This window comes from Amphibalanus amphitrite, unplaced genomic scaffold (assembly GCF_019059575.1).
Source record: "Amphibalanus amphitrite isolate SeventyFive unplaced genomic scaffold, NRLGWU_Aamphi_draft 000291F_arrow, whole genome shotgun sequence".
NCBI lineage: Eukaryota > Metazoa > Arthropoda > Thecostraca > Balanomorpha > Balanidae > Amphibalanus > Amphibalanus amphitrite.
In genome coordinates, this window is record NW_024881786.1 from 507991 (window position 1) to 520782 (window position 12792).

The following is a 12792-nucleotide window of genomic DNA, read 5'->3' on the forward strand; positions in this document are numbered from 1 at the left end:
TGGTAGTTGGCCAGGTGGACTCCTGTTAAATCACTCCACATCTCCCCTCTGTAGAACCCCTCTCTGGTCGGCGCGTGCCGAATCACTCCCCACCCCCCCCCCCCCCCACCCCGCGCCGTTGGACAGGGAGGGGACGGGCGAGTTCCGGCGTCTGGCGACCTTCGCCCGGTTCCGGGCGTGGTGCCGTTTCTGCTCGGTTTGCCGGCAGAAGGGCGCCGTTAGAGGGGTGTCGGGGTGTCGGGGACGGCGGACCGGGTGCGGGGTGGTGGTCGTTCGAGTCTCTGTGGCTCTGACGTTCTAGCGGTGACTGGCTCCGAGTCTGAGTCCGAGTCCGAGGCCCAGTGGGCGATCGCAGCCCGTCTGTTCATCCTAAACGGCCCTATCGTAAATATCAGATTAGCTCTGCGTATGCCAAACAGCTTGAGGGTATTTCTGCTCTGATTCCCCAGGTGGTTCGGCACATGGACCGACACCAGGTGCCCCGCCCTGTACCCCTGTATCCGCGCACGGCGCCAGGTGCCACGGGTGCCATTTGTCCGGCCCTTGGTGCTCGGTGACTCCCACGAACCCCGGTTACCCGGACCGGGGGCGGGGCCAGCGGGCGGTCCATTCCACCACCGAACTGACCCATTTCCGGGGAGTAGCGACTGGGCAGCGGGGCCGTCCTTTCTCCGGCGGCCGGCGGTCCGGAGCGGCCGCGCCACCCTCTACCTGTGTCTGCGGAGGGAGGGAGGGAGGGAGGGGCGGAGGGAGCCACTGGCACCTGTCCGGGGGAGACGGACCGGAGACGGCGGCGCGACCGGGCCGAGCCGACACGGACCGGACCGGACCGGACCGGCACGGCACGCGTCCCGGCCAGCCCCCGGCTCAGACCGGACTCGGTGTTAGTGACACTGCAGGTCGCGAACGAACGGCGCCGGTGATGCTCCGGTCTCTCTGGGTAGGTGCTGACCTCGATGGCGGCCCCGCACCCGCCGGTCATGCCGTCCTCTGTTCGGGGTGTCCGGGCGGCTGTCGTGTCCTCTCTCCTCGGCTCCGGGTGTCCGGGCGGCTGGCACCTACGGCGGCTCAGTCTGACAGTCGAGACGAATTGTGCGTGACGCCGTCGGCGTCGGCCGACCTCCGACACGGCTCCGTCACCGGCGACCTCTGTGGCCGCGCACACCGCTGGCGGGTAGGTGTCCTGACCTTCACCGTCGGCCCGTCCTCTCCTGGACACGTATCCGTCACCGGCGACCTCTGCACACCACTGGTCCGCGTCCCGACCTTCACTGTCGGCCCGTCCTCTCCTGTGCTGTCCGGTCTTCTCTCGTTTGCTGCCGCTCCTCTCCCGTCTCCGTCCTGACGGAGCCGGCTCGTCCGTCCTCGACTGGTCATTAATACTGCCGCCTTGTTAGTCGTGTGACGACGGCTCGGCGGCCGCCGGCCCGCGCTCCCGGCACCGCATGACGGATTGTGCGAGACTCATTTTTCGGCGCGCGTTTAATGTGACGGCTCGGCTCGTTAGACGGGGACGGGGCGGCGGTCCGGTGACGGCGCAGCTCGTCGCTGAAATAGCCGCCCGAAATGATGCAGACGAATGACGCAGCTCGTGGGCCACCTTTGGGCCTCGCTGGGGTCGTGGTTAGCTGTATGATTTATTTACGCGCAGAACTGTTTGTCCAAGCATATTGTGTCAAAAATTTCAAACCTTGCATGTTCAAATTTCCCAGCTTGTTCTTGAATGAAAAGCAGACCACAGACGCCCCGAGACCGAGCCTGGTTGGGTCACAGCTGGGAGCGTTTTTCATCTGTCCCGACCAGACGGCCTGTCGCCGACTGGTCGCCATGGCAACCGGAGATCAAACGCACCGCTCTGTGTGCTGTCGGACGGCCGGGCTGGTGTGGAAATAGACCGCCGGCCAGAGTGACCGTCATCTGGGGCGGCTCGGCCGCGGTCGGCTCGGTTCCGGCAACCGCAGCGTGGTCTGCGGGCCGGACCGGGGTGGACGCCGGACGGCGGCTGCGGCCGGTCCGGCCGGGCCGTGTCTCAGCGTGCCGCCTGTAGCGGGCTGGCACGGCCGGCTGACCGCTCAGATCACTTCGGTCGGACAGTGACGTGCGACAGGTCCGCCCCCGGCCGGACGAGGTCGTCTGGTGCGGCGGTGACCCGAGGAACGGCCACTCACATATTTGCCCTCTCAGTCTGAGCTGCGCTGAGCTCGGAATCACAGCATATCAAAATGACACCGGGGCGCACCAGCATTCTGTCCGTTTCGCTGCTCCCAGCGGAGGTGAGATGGCGTTCCGAGTCGCAGGCGCCTGGTCACCTCTGCTGCACTGTGTACAGTGTAGTGTGTAGTGTGTGCGCCTCTCTGATGATGTGTCTGTGGTGGGCGGCCGTCAGTGTCCGGTCGGGGTCAGTTCGACTAGTCTGAGGCGCCGGCCGACTCTGCTGTACTGACCCGCGGTCGTGTCAGTGCCTCAGTGCCGGTCGGGGCCGCCCGGCGCGGTGCACTGACCGGCCGCCCGGGCTGCAGCCAGCCCGCCGCGCGGCTCTGCTGGCCGTGAGTCGGGACGGCGGCCGTTTGACCGGCACTTGGCCCTCGCTCGGCGCCAGCTTACTGCCGCCAACGGCCCGGCGGCGGCGACGGCGCGATACATGTGGCGCCGCCCCGCCGCCCCCGCCCCTGCCCCCGCCGTCCCCGACCCCGCCCGTGGATGGCAAACTGAACTGAGCCTCCGATTATATCATGGAGCGGTGACGACCCTGTCGTGTGCTCTCCTTTCACGACACCCGGCGACGGCACCTGCCGCCCTCTGAACTACCGTGTTACCTCCCCCTCGCCCGCCCACAGACACGCGCTTTATGCGACCAGCACCCGTTTAGTCATGCCCTCCTACTTCCCTTTCACGTCCCATCGACGCACTGCCCTGTCTGCCGGCGTCCTTGGCACGTCCCACTGACGTGCTGCCGGCGTCCTGTGCACGTCGCGGCGACGTCCGTCCTGTGCACGTCGCGGCGACGTCCGCCAGAGATGCACGCGATCTGCGTGTCCGGCTGTATACAGAGCCGATTACACTGGCCTGCGTTTCAAGACTTTTTTCAAAAGGTCTGAGGTTTCTCAGCTGTTTATACAAGTTTTGTGTGCTGAATCTGAAAAAGTCATCCATTTTTCTCGATTAGCTCGAGTTTTCAAACAATGTCAAGGATAAAAGTTCACACACTGATGCATTAATATGCACATTGAAGTGGGCATGCTGATATATTTTCCCCTAGGTTGGATATTTCTCAGCTGTTCTAATACAAGTTTGGTGTGCTGAATTCAAAAAAGCTATCCATTTTTCTCGATTAGCTCGAGTTTTCACACTATGTCAATGATAAAAGCTCACACATTGATGTATTAATATGCATCTTGGAGTGGGCATACTGATACATTGTTCCCCAAAGTTGGAGATTTCTCAGCTGTTCTATAATACAACTTTTGTGTGCTGAATCCAAAAAAGCTATCCATTTTTCTCGATTGGCTCGACTTTTCACACTATGTCAAGGATAACAGCTCACACACTGATGTATTAATATGCATATTGAAGTGGGCATACTGAAACATTTTCCCCCAAGATTGAATATTTATCAACTGTTCTAAATCTAATGCATGTTTTGTGTGCCGAATTCGGAAAAGCTATCCATTTTTCTCGATTAGCTCGAGTTTCCACACTGTCAAGGATACATTACACACCGATGCATTCATATGCACATTGGAGTGGGCATCCGGCATACTGATACATTCTGCACTTTTTTAGGTCCCATCTCGATTATTTCCCAGAAAACTGGTGATTATACTGAAGAGCAGGCAGAACGTTTCCACAAAGACATGCGTGTGATGGAAAAAACGGTACGAGGGTCGGTGGGACGTCAACTTTCTGGCGGACTATTGCTGGTGCTTGAAGAGGGACGTCCCACGTGCTCAACACAGTCGGAAATCCGTGAAAAGGCCATTTGTGTCGCAGCAGTGCGTGTGTACTGTGATCGGAATTCACTTATGGTGCGTCAGTTTGCAGTTTAAACATATATATGCTTCTGTGGGATTAACTATACTAAACCAATCAGCATGGCTTTGTTCATATGGACAAAACAACGTATCTTAAAAAAATCGAGCTAATCGAGCAAAACGGATTCCATTTCCGGAATCAGCGTGAAAAACTGATCTACAAACAGTTGAGAAACCATTGACCTTATAAATCACGCAGACCAGTGTTATTAATCGCACGCGGCGCGAGCGGCGGCCATTGTGCGCGGGCGCGCGCGCGCGCGCGCGCTGCCGCCATTCGTTACCGGCCGTAAATTGGCGCGGCGTTACGGCGGCGCTCCCGGTGGATTACCATCACAATGTACCGGCGCCGGCCCGGCTGGGTGAGCTGCCGCACCGGGTACGCCGCTCTGGGAACGGCGCAGCAGCTGGGTCGTACTCACGCCAGCCGGAGCCGCTGTTCCATCCGGCTGCGGCGGTCTGAGGCGGATTGCGGAACCCCTGTCCTTGGCGGCCCCCTGGTTTCCCAGGGTCCGGAACTGCATATTATGATGTGCTCCGATATGGTTGTAGCCAGGGATGCGGAGCCGTGGAAATTTCAGACGGCTCCGGCTCCGGCTCCGGCTCCGGAGAAAAAAATCGGCTCCGGCTCCGGCTCCGGCTCCGGGTGAAATGTCATGGCGGCTCCGGCTCCGGCTCCGGCTCCGAGTAAAATGATCCGGCTCCGGCGGCTCCGGCTCCGGCTTCTACTCAGTACATCCCCTATGCGATCAATTAAATACGGGTGGAAGAAAAAAGGCGATGGGATTGGTTCACGTTGCTTCTGTATTTGTATAACAAGGATATTTTGAATACCACATTGTTTTACGCCTTGTATGTACTGTCAAACCGAACTAGGCAAATTATAATTGTTTCCTCTTAAGAAAAGGAGCCGGAGTCGCCCCCTTTTTTGACGGCTCCGGCTCCGGCTCCGGCTCCGGGCAAAATATGCCGGCTCCGGCGGCTCCGGCTCCGGCTCCGGCTCCGCATCCGGCTCCGCATCCCTGGTTGTAGCCTCTGCTTGTGACTAACAGTGGCTCCATTTCCTGACGAGCTCGCACAGAGCTCCTTGGTGCCCGGCCCGCCGCTCGACTGCTGGTGCGCGGGCGGCGCTGCGCTGCTTGTGTCATATCACAGGCGCCCAGTGTCAGCGATGGTTGGCTGACAGACTCTGTTGCGCGGCGCCTGTGTTTGCGGCGCGGAGAGCCGGGCGCCCCGCTCGGTCTGCCGATAGACCCCGGGCGGCGCGGCGGTGGGGCCGGGTGCGCCGTCTGACGTGGCCGGCCGCGCGGATGGGCTGCTCAGACGCGTCCCGATGGATGCCGCAGCGGCGGCTGTTGGCTCAGCGCCGCCCATAACGATCGGCCCGCCGCCGCCCACCGAGCTGGCTTGGCGACGGGCGCCCTGGCTGCGGCTGCCACTGCCGCAGAGATCACTGGTCAAAGTTTATCGGTTTTTGTATCAGCCCGTTTCAGTTTCAGTCGGCTGTCGGCTGAAGTTGCTGGGCGGCTGAAGACTCCGTTCTCCCGTTTCCTCTCCGTTTGTGTGGGCTCGGCTCAGTGTCTACCCTCCCGGCGTGGGACCGTCCCCCCGCCCCCCGTCGGTCCGACGCACCGCCGGCGTCCCCGGCGGCCAGCGACAACACGGCGCACGGACACAAACATTATTGCAGCAGCGGCGGCCGGTGGAGCGTTCTCATCAGGTTCGCCGCGGTCGGTCGGTGCAGTGTTTATTTTCCATCGGCGGCCGTCCCGCGGCGCTGGCCATGGACGGTCTGTGCGTGCGTCGGACCGCCGGACCGCGGCCGGCTCCGCTGTGCTGCCACTGGACGGTCGCAGCTACTGACGGGGCTCAGTGGCGGCCGTGGGGGATTTCAGGAAGCCGTGAGATCTGACTGGCGGCTGGCGGCTGACGGCTGGGCTGTGCTCGAGAGCGCTCTGTGACGGCTGTCTCCACGCGGGCCGAGCGAGCGAGTAGTTACTGATCGCTCCAGTGTAGCCAGAAGCATGTTTGTGTTATCGATTCGCCGGTGTCCACAGACTGAGCACCGCCGTCGGTCTGTCCGATCTGTGTGTGTGTGCTGTCGTTCCCGGCTGCCGCTTCCTGCTCCAGGGGTAAACAGTGCGGCAGCGGCGCTGTGCCGGCGGCCGGGCGCGCTGCTCTCTTCATTACGGCCGCCGCTCCATCAGCGACCTTACAGGCCGGTAGTCGGCCACAATGCGCCGCCAGCATCCGTCAGTGGGTCGGACACGCCGCCGCGCCACCCGGGCCCATTGTGCCGGCCGCGCCCTGTGTGCCGCCGTCGCTCCCGACGGCTGTCGGTATCGACGGCCGGCGAACGTCGATGGGCGGCGGGGGGCGGGGGGCAGCCAGAGGGTCGGTGGGCGGTGGACGGTGGACGGCGGTGGTCGTGCCAAGCACAGGAGATGCACAGGCGCGTCTGTATGAATACAGAGACGTCTCTGGCGGCTCTGTCCGGTGCGTGCCGACCCGCCGCGAGACCCGGGTGCTCCGCTGAGAGCTCAGTGCTCCGCTGAGTGTTCTGCTGAGTGTTCTGCTGAGTGCTCCGTTCTCAGTACTGTGGCGCCAGCAAATCAGAGATGGCGCTAGTTACTTCACTGGCTGGGTCGTTTTTAGGTCCGTGGTGATGCAGAGTTCACAAACTAAGCCAATATGAATAGGATGTCTGGTCGCCTTCCGTTCCCGTCGTTGTCCAGTCCGTCATTCCTCCATCTCAATACGCTCCCGGCCTGCCCTGCTCTATGGTGTCCTGGCTCGCTAACACCCGCTGCTGGCCTCCTTACGTGGCAGGCTGCGCAGACAGGACGGCCAGTCTGCCGTTCTGACTGACTTTCCCGTGGCGAGCTGGCAGCGCGGCGTCAGGGTGTAGCTGGGCCGGCGATCCTCGCACGGCGTCAGGGTGTAGCTGGCCCGGCGGTCCCCACACGGCGTCAGGGTGTAACCGGGCCGGCGGTCCCCGCACGGCGTCAGGGTGTAACCGGGCCGGCGGTCCCCACACGGCGTCAGGGTGTAGCTGGGCCGGCGGTCCCCACACGGCGTCAGGGGGTGGAGCTGGCGCGACGGTCGCCACATGGCGCCGGCCATTCGCTGCTCCCGAACGGCGGCCTGGGCGCCGGAGCAGCGGGTCTGGCCGCAGAGTGGTGTCGTTTATTGGAGCTACGAGCTCATTTTGGAGACTCCATTTACTGAGGTTGCCAGGAAGGACATTCGCGTTAATGCAAGAGCCCGTGAACTAAGCTTATGTTTTCGTTTTCATTTTTGTCTGTCGGCGCGTAGGTTGTGTTTTGTGTGCCACTGATCTGCCTGGTGACCTGACCCGCCCCCTCCGCCTTCCACAGGTGGGAGACATGATATCGATGATTGTCATGGCCTGACCTGACTTCCCCCTCCCGCAGGTGGGAGACATGATCTCTGTGATTGGCCTGAGCTGACCTGACCCGCCCCCTCCCCCTCCCCCTCCCACAGGTGGGAGACATGATCTCTGTGATCGACATGGCTCCGCCGGACGAGTCGGTCTGGTGGCGCGGTAAGCGCGGCTTCGAGGTGGGCTTCTTTCCGTGCGAGTGTGTGGAGCTGATCGGTGAGAAGGTGCCGTCGCAGCTGGCCGAGGTGGCCGCCCGGCCGCGCCGCTCGGCCACGCTGCAGCAGCAGCCCAGCCGGCCGGTGCTGCGCAAACACGGCAAACTGATCGCCTTCTTCAGGTGAGCCGGGCGCCCGCTGAGCCGCGGGTCAGTGCTGGGGATGGGTAAACTTGTAAGGACGTGACTCGAGTGGACATGGCGAGCAATTGCGATTAATGTTACTGCATGCGCTGGTAGGGTGTTTTTTTTTTCAGGTTTGAGGTCTGCTATTAAAAATTGGACGCCTACAAGCGGCACTGAACGATGTGTGTTTTTAGTTTTATGTGAAGTTGTTTGTGTTGACATCTTGCGTGTATACTGAACGGAAAGGAAGAATCTCTCCAGCTTATTTTGAATGTGCCACGGAAGGCCTTTGGAAGGCTGTTAGAAGGATGATATAACTGTACTGTGTCTGTAGTGGACCTTAGTTGAATACCAATGTTTGCAGCCAACCTCTGCGCGAGAGACAATGATGAACTATGAGACTGGTCAATGCTATATGTACAAAGTAGCAAATGGGGTAAAAATGTCCTCTAAACAGCCGAGCTAGCGTGCCTTTGTGCTGAAACCTCTGGTGGAGATCTCGGGGGGGGGGTCAGGACCCCCTCCTGAAAACGAATTACTGCTATGTAAGTCAATGGTACTGCATCCAGCCCGCCTCCATCTGCCCGGCCTGGATCCCCTGAAATTCTGACAGATCTCCACCCCTGGCTGAAACCAGACTGATTAGTATTTCTGAACGAATATTACGGCACGCTTGGAGGATTTCTTCATTTTTTTCGGTAGATCCGGTTACTTTTGCAGAAGAATGATGTGGTGATCGCATTGTTCCGACAACTATAGTGATACGCTCAGTAAATGGGCGGTTTTTCTCGTTTGCAAGTGGTGACACCTCGCTGACGGCTGAATGCTGCGGTTATCAGTCCCGTCGCTACCCACTGGCCACAAATTAGGCGCCTGATCCGCAGTGATCGGAAGACCGATCGAGTCGAGTTGAAACGCTTTGCGTCCGTCCCTTCTTCGGTGTTTTGATCGATGTAATATTTTGATCCCGGTTTGCTAATCTACATTACATGCCTTCTCGCGTGTCGAACCAGATTGTTTTCGATGATGAATGGTCAAATGAGGCCAAAATATGTTACTACGGCTTACCAAGGGACTTTGATTAGAATCGGATTGGCTATTAGAGCAGTACTGCCTTCAAAATGACGCAGAAGTACGATGCGCGCTCGATGGATATGAGCTAGTCTAGTGTACCCCGAGAGTGTTGAACCCGCTGTGCTGTGCCGGTGTCTGTCCTGTGACATCACTGGTTGATTTGCTGTACCGGTGCCTTCAGGGGCCGCTGTGCTGTACCGGTGTCTGTCCGGTGACATCACTGGTTGATTTGCTGTACCGGTGTCTGTCCTGTGACATCACGGGCCGCTGTGCTGTACCGGTGTCTGTCCGGTGACGTCACGGGCCGCTGTGCTGTATCAGTGACGTCGCTGGCCGCTGTGCTGTGCTGGTGTCTGTCCTGCACTGACCGCGGTCGGTGACGTCACTGGCCGGGCGTGGTCCCGGGTCAGTCTCAGTCGCCACAGAGTCTCGGCTGCCGGGCGGAACCGGACGGGCTGTTTGACTGCCGCCAGAGGAATTGATTGAATGGGTCGGCTGGCCGACTCGGGGTACGGTGCACAGTCCAGAGTCTGGTCCGAGGTGAACTAACTCGGGGCACTGGTCAGGTCGGTCGGTTCAGCCTGTGCGACTGCAGAGTCCAGGGTCTGATGTCAGGCAAAATAACTGAGCACTGCGGTCAGCAACAGCCACTGATCCCGACTTTAGAATAGCACGGCTGGAAAGTGAACAGCATGCTTATTGCTCGGCTGGCTGTATCAATGGCAGTGTGTTTAGTGAACGGATTACGCGTTCTGTGTCGCTTCCATCCGAGGGTGGATGGTGAGCTCGCTGTGTCGTGTGACAAACCGCCGACAGCTTTCGGGCTCTATGTTGTTGCGTTCTTACGTCAAAAAGCTCACTATTAGCCGGTAGCTGGCCGCACCGTCAGTCAGAAACGACGTCTCCGTAGGGGAGTATCTGCGATCCGTCTATCACGAGGTGTCCGTCTCTCCTCCTACGGAGCGGCGCCGTCCGGTTCCTTCTCTCCCGACCGAACAGAGCTGTTTGCGCCCGTCGCTCGTCTGAAGGAGCGGCGGTGTCTCTTGTCTCTGTCCTGGAAGATACCGCCGACTGTCAGTCTTCTGTAGGGCTATTGGAGAGCTCCTGCCTGTGTCTGGGACTGAAGGGCCGTTGGAGATCTGCCGTCTCTCTGGGACTGAAGGGCCATTGGAGAGCTGTGGCGTGTGTGGAGCGGCTCTCCCTGATAGAGAAGAGGGACAGCTCTCCCAGGGAGCGGCTGTCCTTCTCCCTGGGACGGGACGGCACTGAGCGTCTGTTGTGAGCCGCAGACAGCTGAGACGGATTAGTGGCCGGCCCAGGCCGCCGCCTCTGCGGGCCACAGTGTATCGACAGACAGACGCGGAGCGCCGCCCTGCTCTGGGTGCACCCCGTATTCAGCGCGGCGAGACAGTGCCCCCGGCGACCATTCACCGCTCCGTGTGTGAGTGCTCCCGGTGGGCCGATTGTGTGGTAATTCGGTCGGATTACCCACGCTGTCTCCGCCGCGCCGTCCTCCGCTGTCGCAGTGCCGCGCTCCCCTGCGGCTGTTACCCCGCCGCTGTCCGCGGGCCACCGGGTCCCGGTCACGGCCTGGCAGCGAAGATAAACCCGGCACTACACGGACGAACCCGGTGATCCGCACTGCGCCGCGGGCGCCGATAGTCGCCGCCGACTCTGGCCCGGTCGATGGTCGACGATCGGCGCGGCGGGGGCGGGGGGGGGGGGGTCGGTACGGGCACCTCCGGATCATCCTGGGTGACCCTGTGTTGGGTACGAATGGCGCCGTCGCCTGTGGACCAATAATTGTCTCTGGTGGCGATCTGTCACGGAGCGGGGGCGGCCGTCCCGTGCACACGTCCTGTCTGCTCAAGGAATTATTTGTTCCCTGTTCTCTGTAAACCACAGCCGTGCCTTCTCGCCCGGCTGTCCTCTAATGATGGCCGACCTGTGGTCGATTCCTGGTGCGCTCCGCCGAAGTGTCGGCCGGCCCGCCCGGCCCCGGGTGGTGGCTGTCTGTCATCTCTGGTGCGGTCCGCCGAGTTTTGTTCTGGCTGCCTCACTGTTGGTCGCCGGTTGGTGTGATGCATTGTCCAGACTGGATATGTCGGATTCTTTGGATGTTATATAAAGGAACGGGACCTCACCAGTTTCACATATTCACACGTAACGACAGTGTCCGTTCAATGAACTGACTTTGAGTCCATCTGGAGGCTTACCTTAGTAATATCTGATCATCTGAGCCACGCCCGTTCCGCTGTCTCTCGGTCCGTTCGCTGGGCTCCCCGGCAGCCCGCGGCCTCCTGTCGGCATGTTTCGATCTGCACGCCGCCGCCCTCCCACCCGCACCGTGCGTGGCCCGCCGCCGCCGCCGCCGCCGGTGACGGCATATGTATGCGGACCGACTGTGACGGTCACATGGTGACGCAGCGGCGGCGCCAGGCGGCGCGGCCGGGGGGCAGCGCGGACAGGCTGTCCTACCTCCCAGCTGCAGCGAGGGGGACTGGGCGGATGCCCCCCATCCAACAGCTCACCAGAGGAGGCGATACTCGGTGCAGCTGCCAGCACTCCATTGACGGGTGACCGGCGAGGGTCGGCTCGGTCCGTCCAGCCGCCTGCCGTTCCGGCCGGCAGCGCCCGCTAATGTCGGACGCGCACGGCCGAGGCCGCGGCGGCAGCGACGTCCGGGGCAGTAGCGGCGCGGCGGCGGCCGGCGGCGGAGTGGCGAGTGGCCTGGAGTGGCAGTGACAGTCGGCGCTCCAGGGGCGGCAGTGTCGGTGGCGACTGTGGTGACCGAGTCCCGGCAGGGTGGTGACTGAAACAGCGATGACTGTGGATGTGGCAGTACCAGTGACCGAGTCCCTGCAGTGACTGTGGCACTGACAGAGCGGCAGTGAGCGCCATGTGGCGCTGATCAGCGGCGGTCTGGAGCTGCTGTGGCTGTGACTGAGTTCCAGCAGTGGTGACTGACAGTCACAGTGACTGTGGCTGTGACTGGAGTGGTAGTGCAGTGACTGTGACTGAGTGTCAGTCGGCGCCATGGCGCTGCTCAGCGGCGGTCTCGGTAACGTGGCCACCTGTTGCAGGAGCTTCATCCAGACCCGGCCGTCGCGGCGCAAGCTGAAACAGTCGGGCATCCTCAAGGAGCGGGTGTTCGGCTGTGACCTGGGCGAGCACCTCATGAACACCGGACGCGACAGTAAGTACTGGTGGGGGCGCGACGGGAACCCACGCCGGACGCGACAGTAAGTATTTTTTTTTTTGAATTTTGCTCCCGACAGGCCGAGGCCCTGGTCGGGGTAGGGGAAGTTACTGGCTGGCAATTAGCCAGATCTTTCGTTTTACTTTACTTTAATGCCGGCTATGTTATTCCGGCCCGAGGCAATATCAAGAGCAAAGTTTACGTTAGACCGGCTCATGTGACGTCCGGTGGAAGCAAGTGCAAGGGGAAGCCAGAAAGGGTGCCAGAGTGGCAGTACCGAGAGGGATTTTGAGTACTTACATGTCTTGCTGCTGTATCTTGATGCTGCACTGTGGTAGTGTTGTAGTGTGTGCTGTTGGGGGCGCGACGGGAACCCACACCAGACGCGACAGTAAGTACTGGTGGGGTGCGACGTGAACCCGCACCAGACGCGACAGTGAGTAGGGGCGCGACGGGAACCCACACCAGACGCGACAGTAAGCACTGGGAGGGGCGCGACGGGAACCTACGCCGGACGCGACAGTGAGTAGGGGCGCGACTGGAACCCACACCAGACGCGACAGTAAGCACTGGGAGGGGCGCGACGGGAACCTACGCCGGACGCGACAGTGAGTAGGGGCGCGACTGGAACCCACACCAGACGCGACAGTGAGCACTGGGAGGGGCGCGACGGGAACCTACGCCGGACGCGACAGTGAGCACTGGGAGGGGCGCGACGGGAACCTACGCCGGACGCGACAGTGAG

At 61.0% G+C, this 12792-nt stretch overlaps 1 protein-coding gene across 1 annotated transcript in view; it reads left to right on the forward strand.

Annotated features, from left to right (window-relative positions):
• Positions 1–12792, forward strand: part of LOC122387601 (rho GTPase-activating protein 32-like) — a 133677-nt gene that overhangs the window by 110290 nt on the left and 10595 nt on the right. Inside the window, exons 7-8 of the mRNA XM_043377941.1 lie at positions 7536–7771; positions 11932–12044. Coding sequence (XP_043233876.1) covers positions 7536–7771; positions 11932–12044 — 349 coding nt within the window. The remainder of the gene's footprint in view (positions 1–7535; positions 7772–11931; positions 12045–12792) is intronic.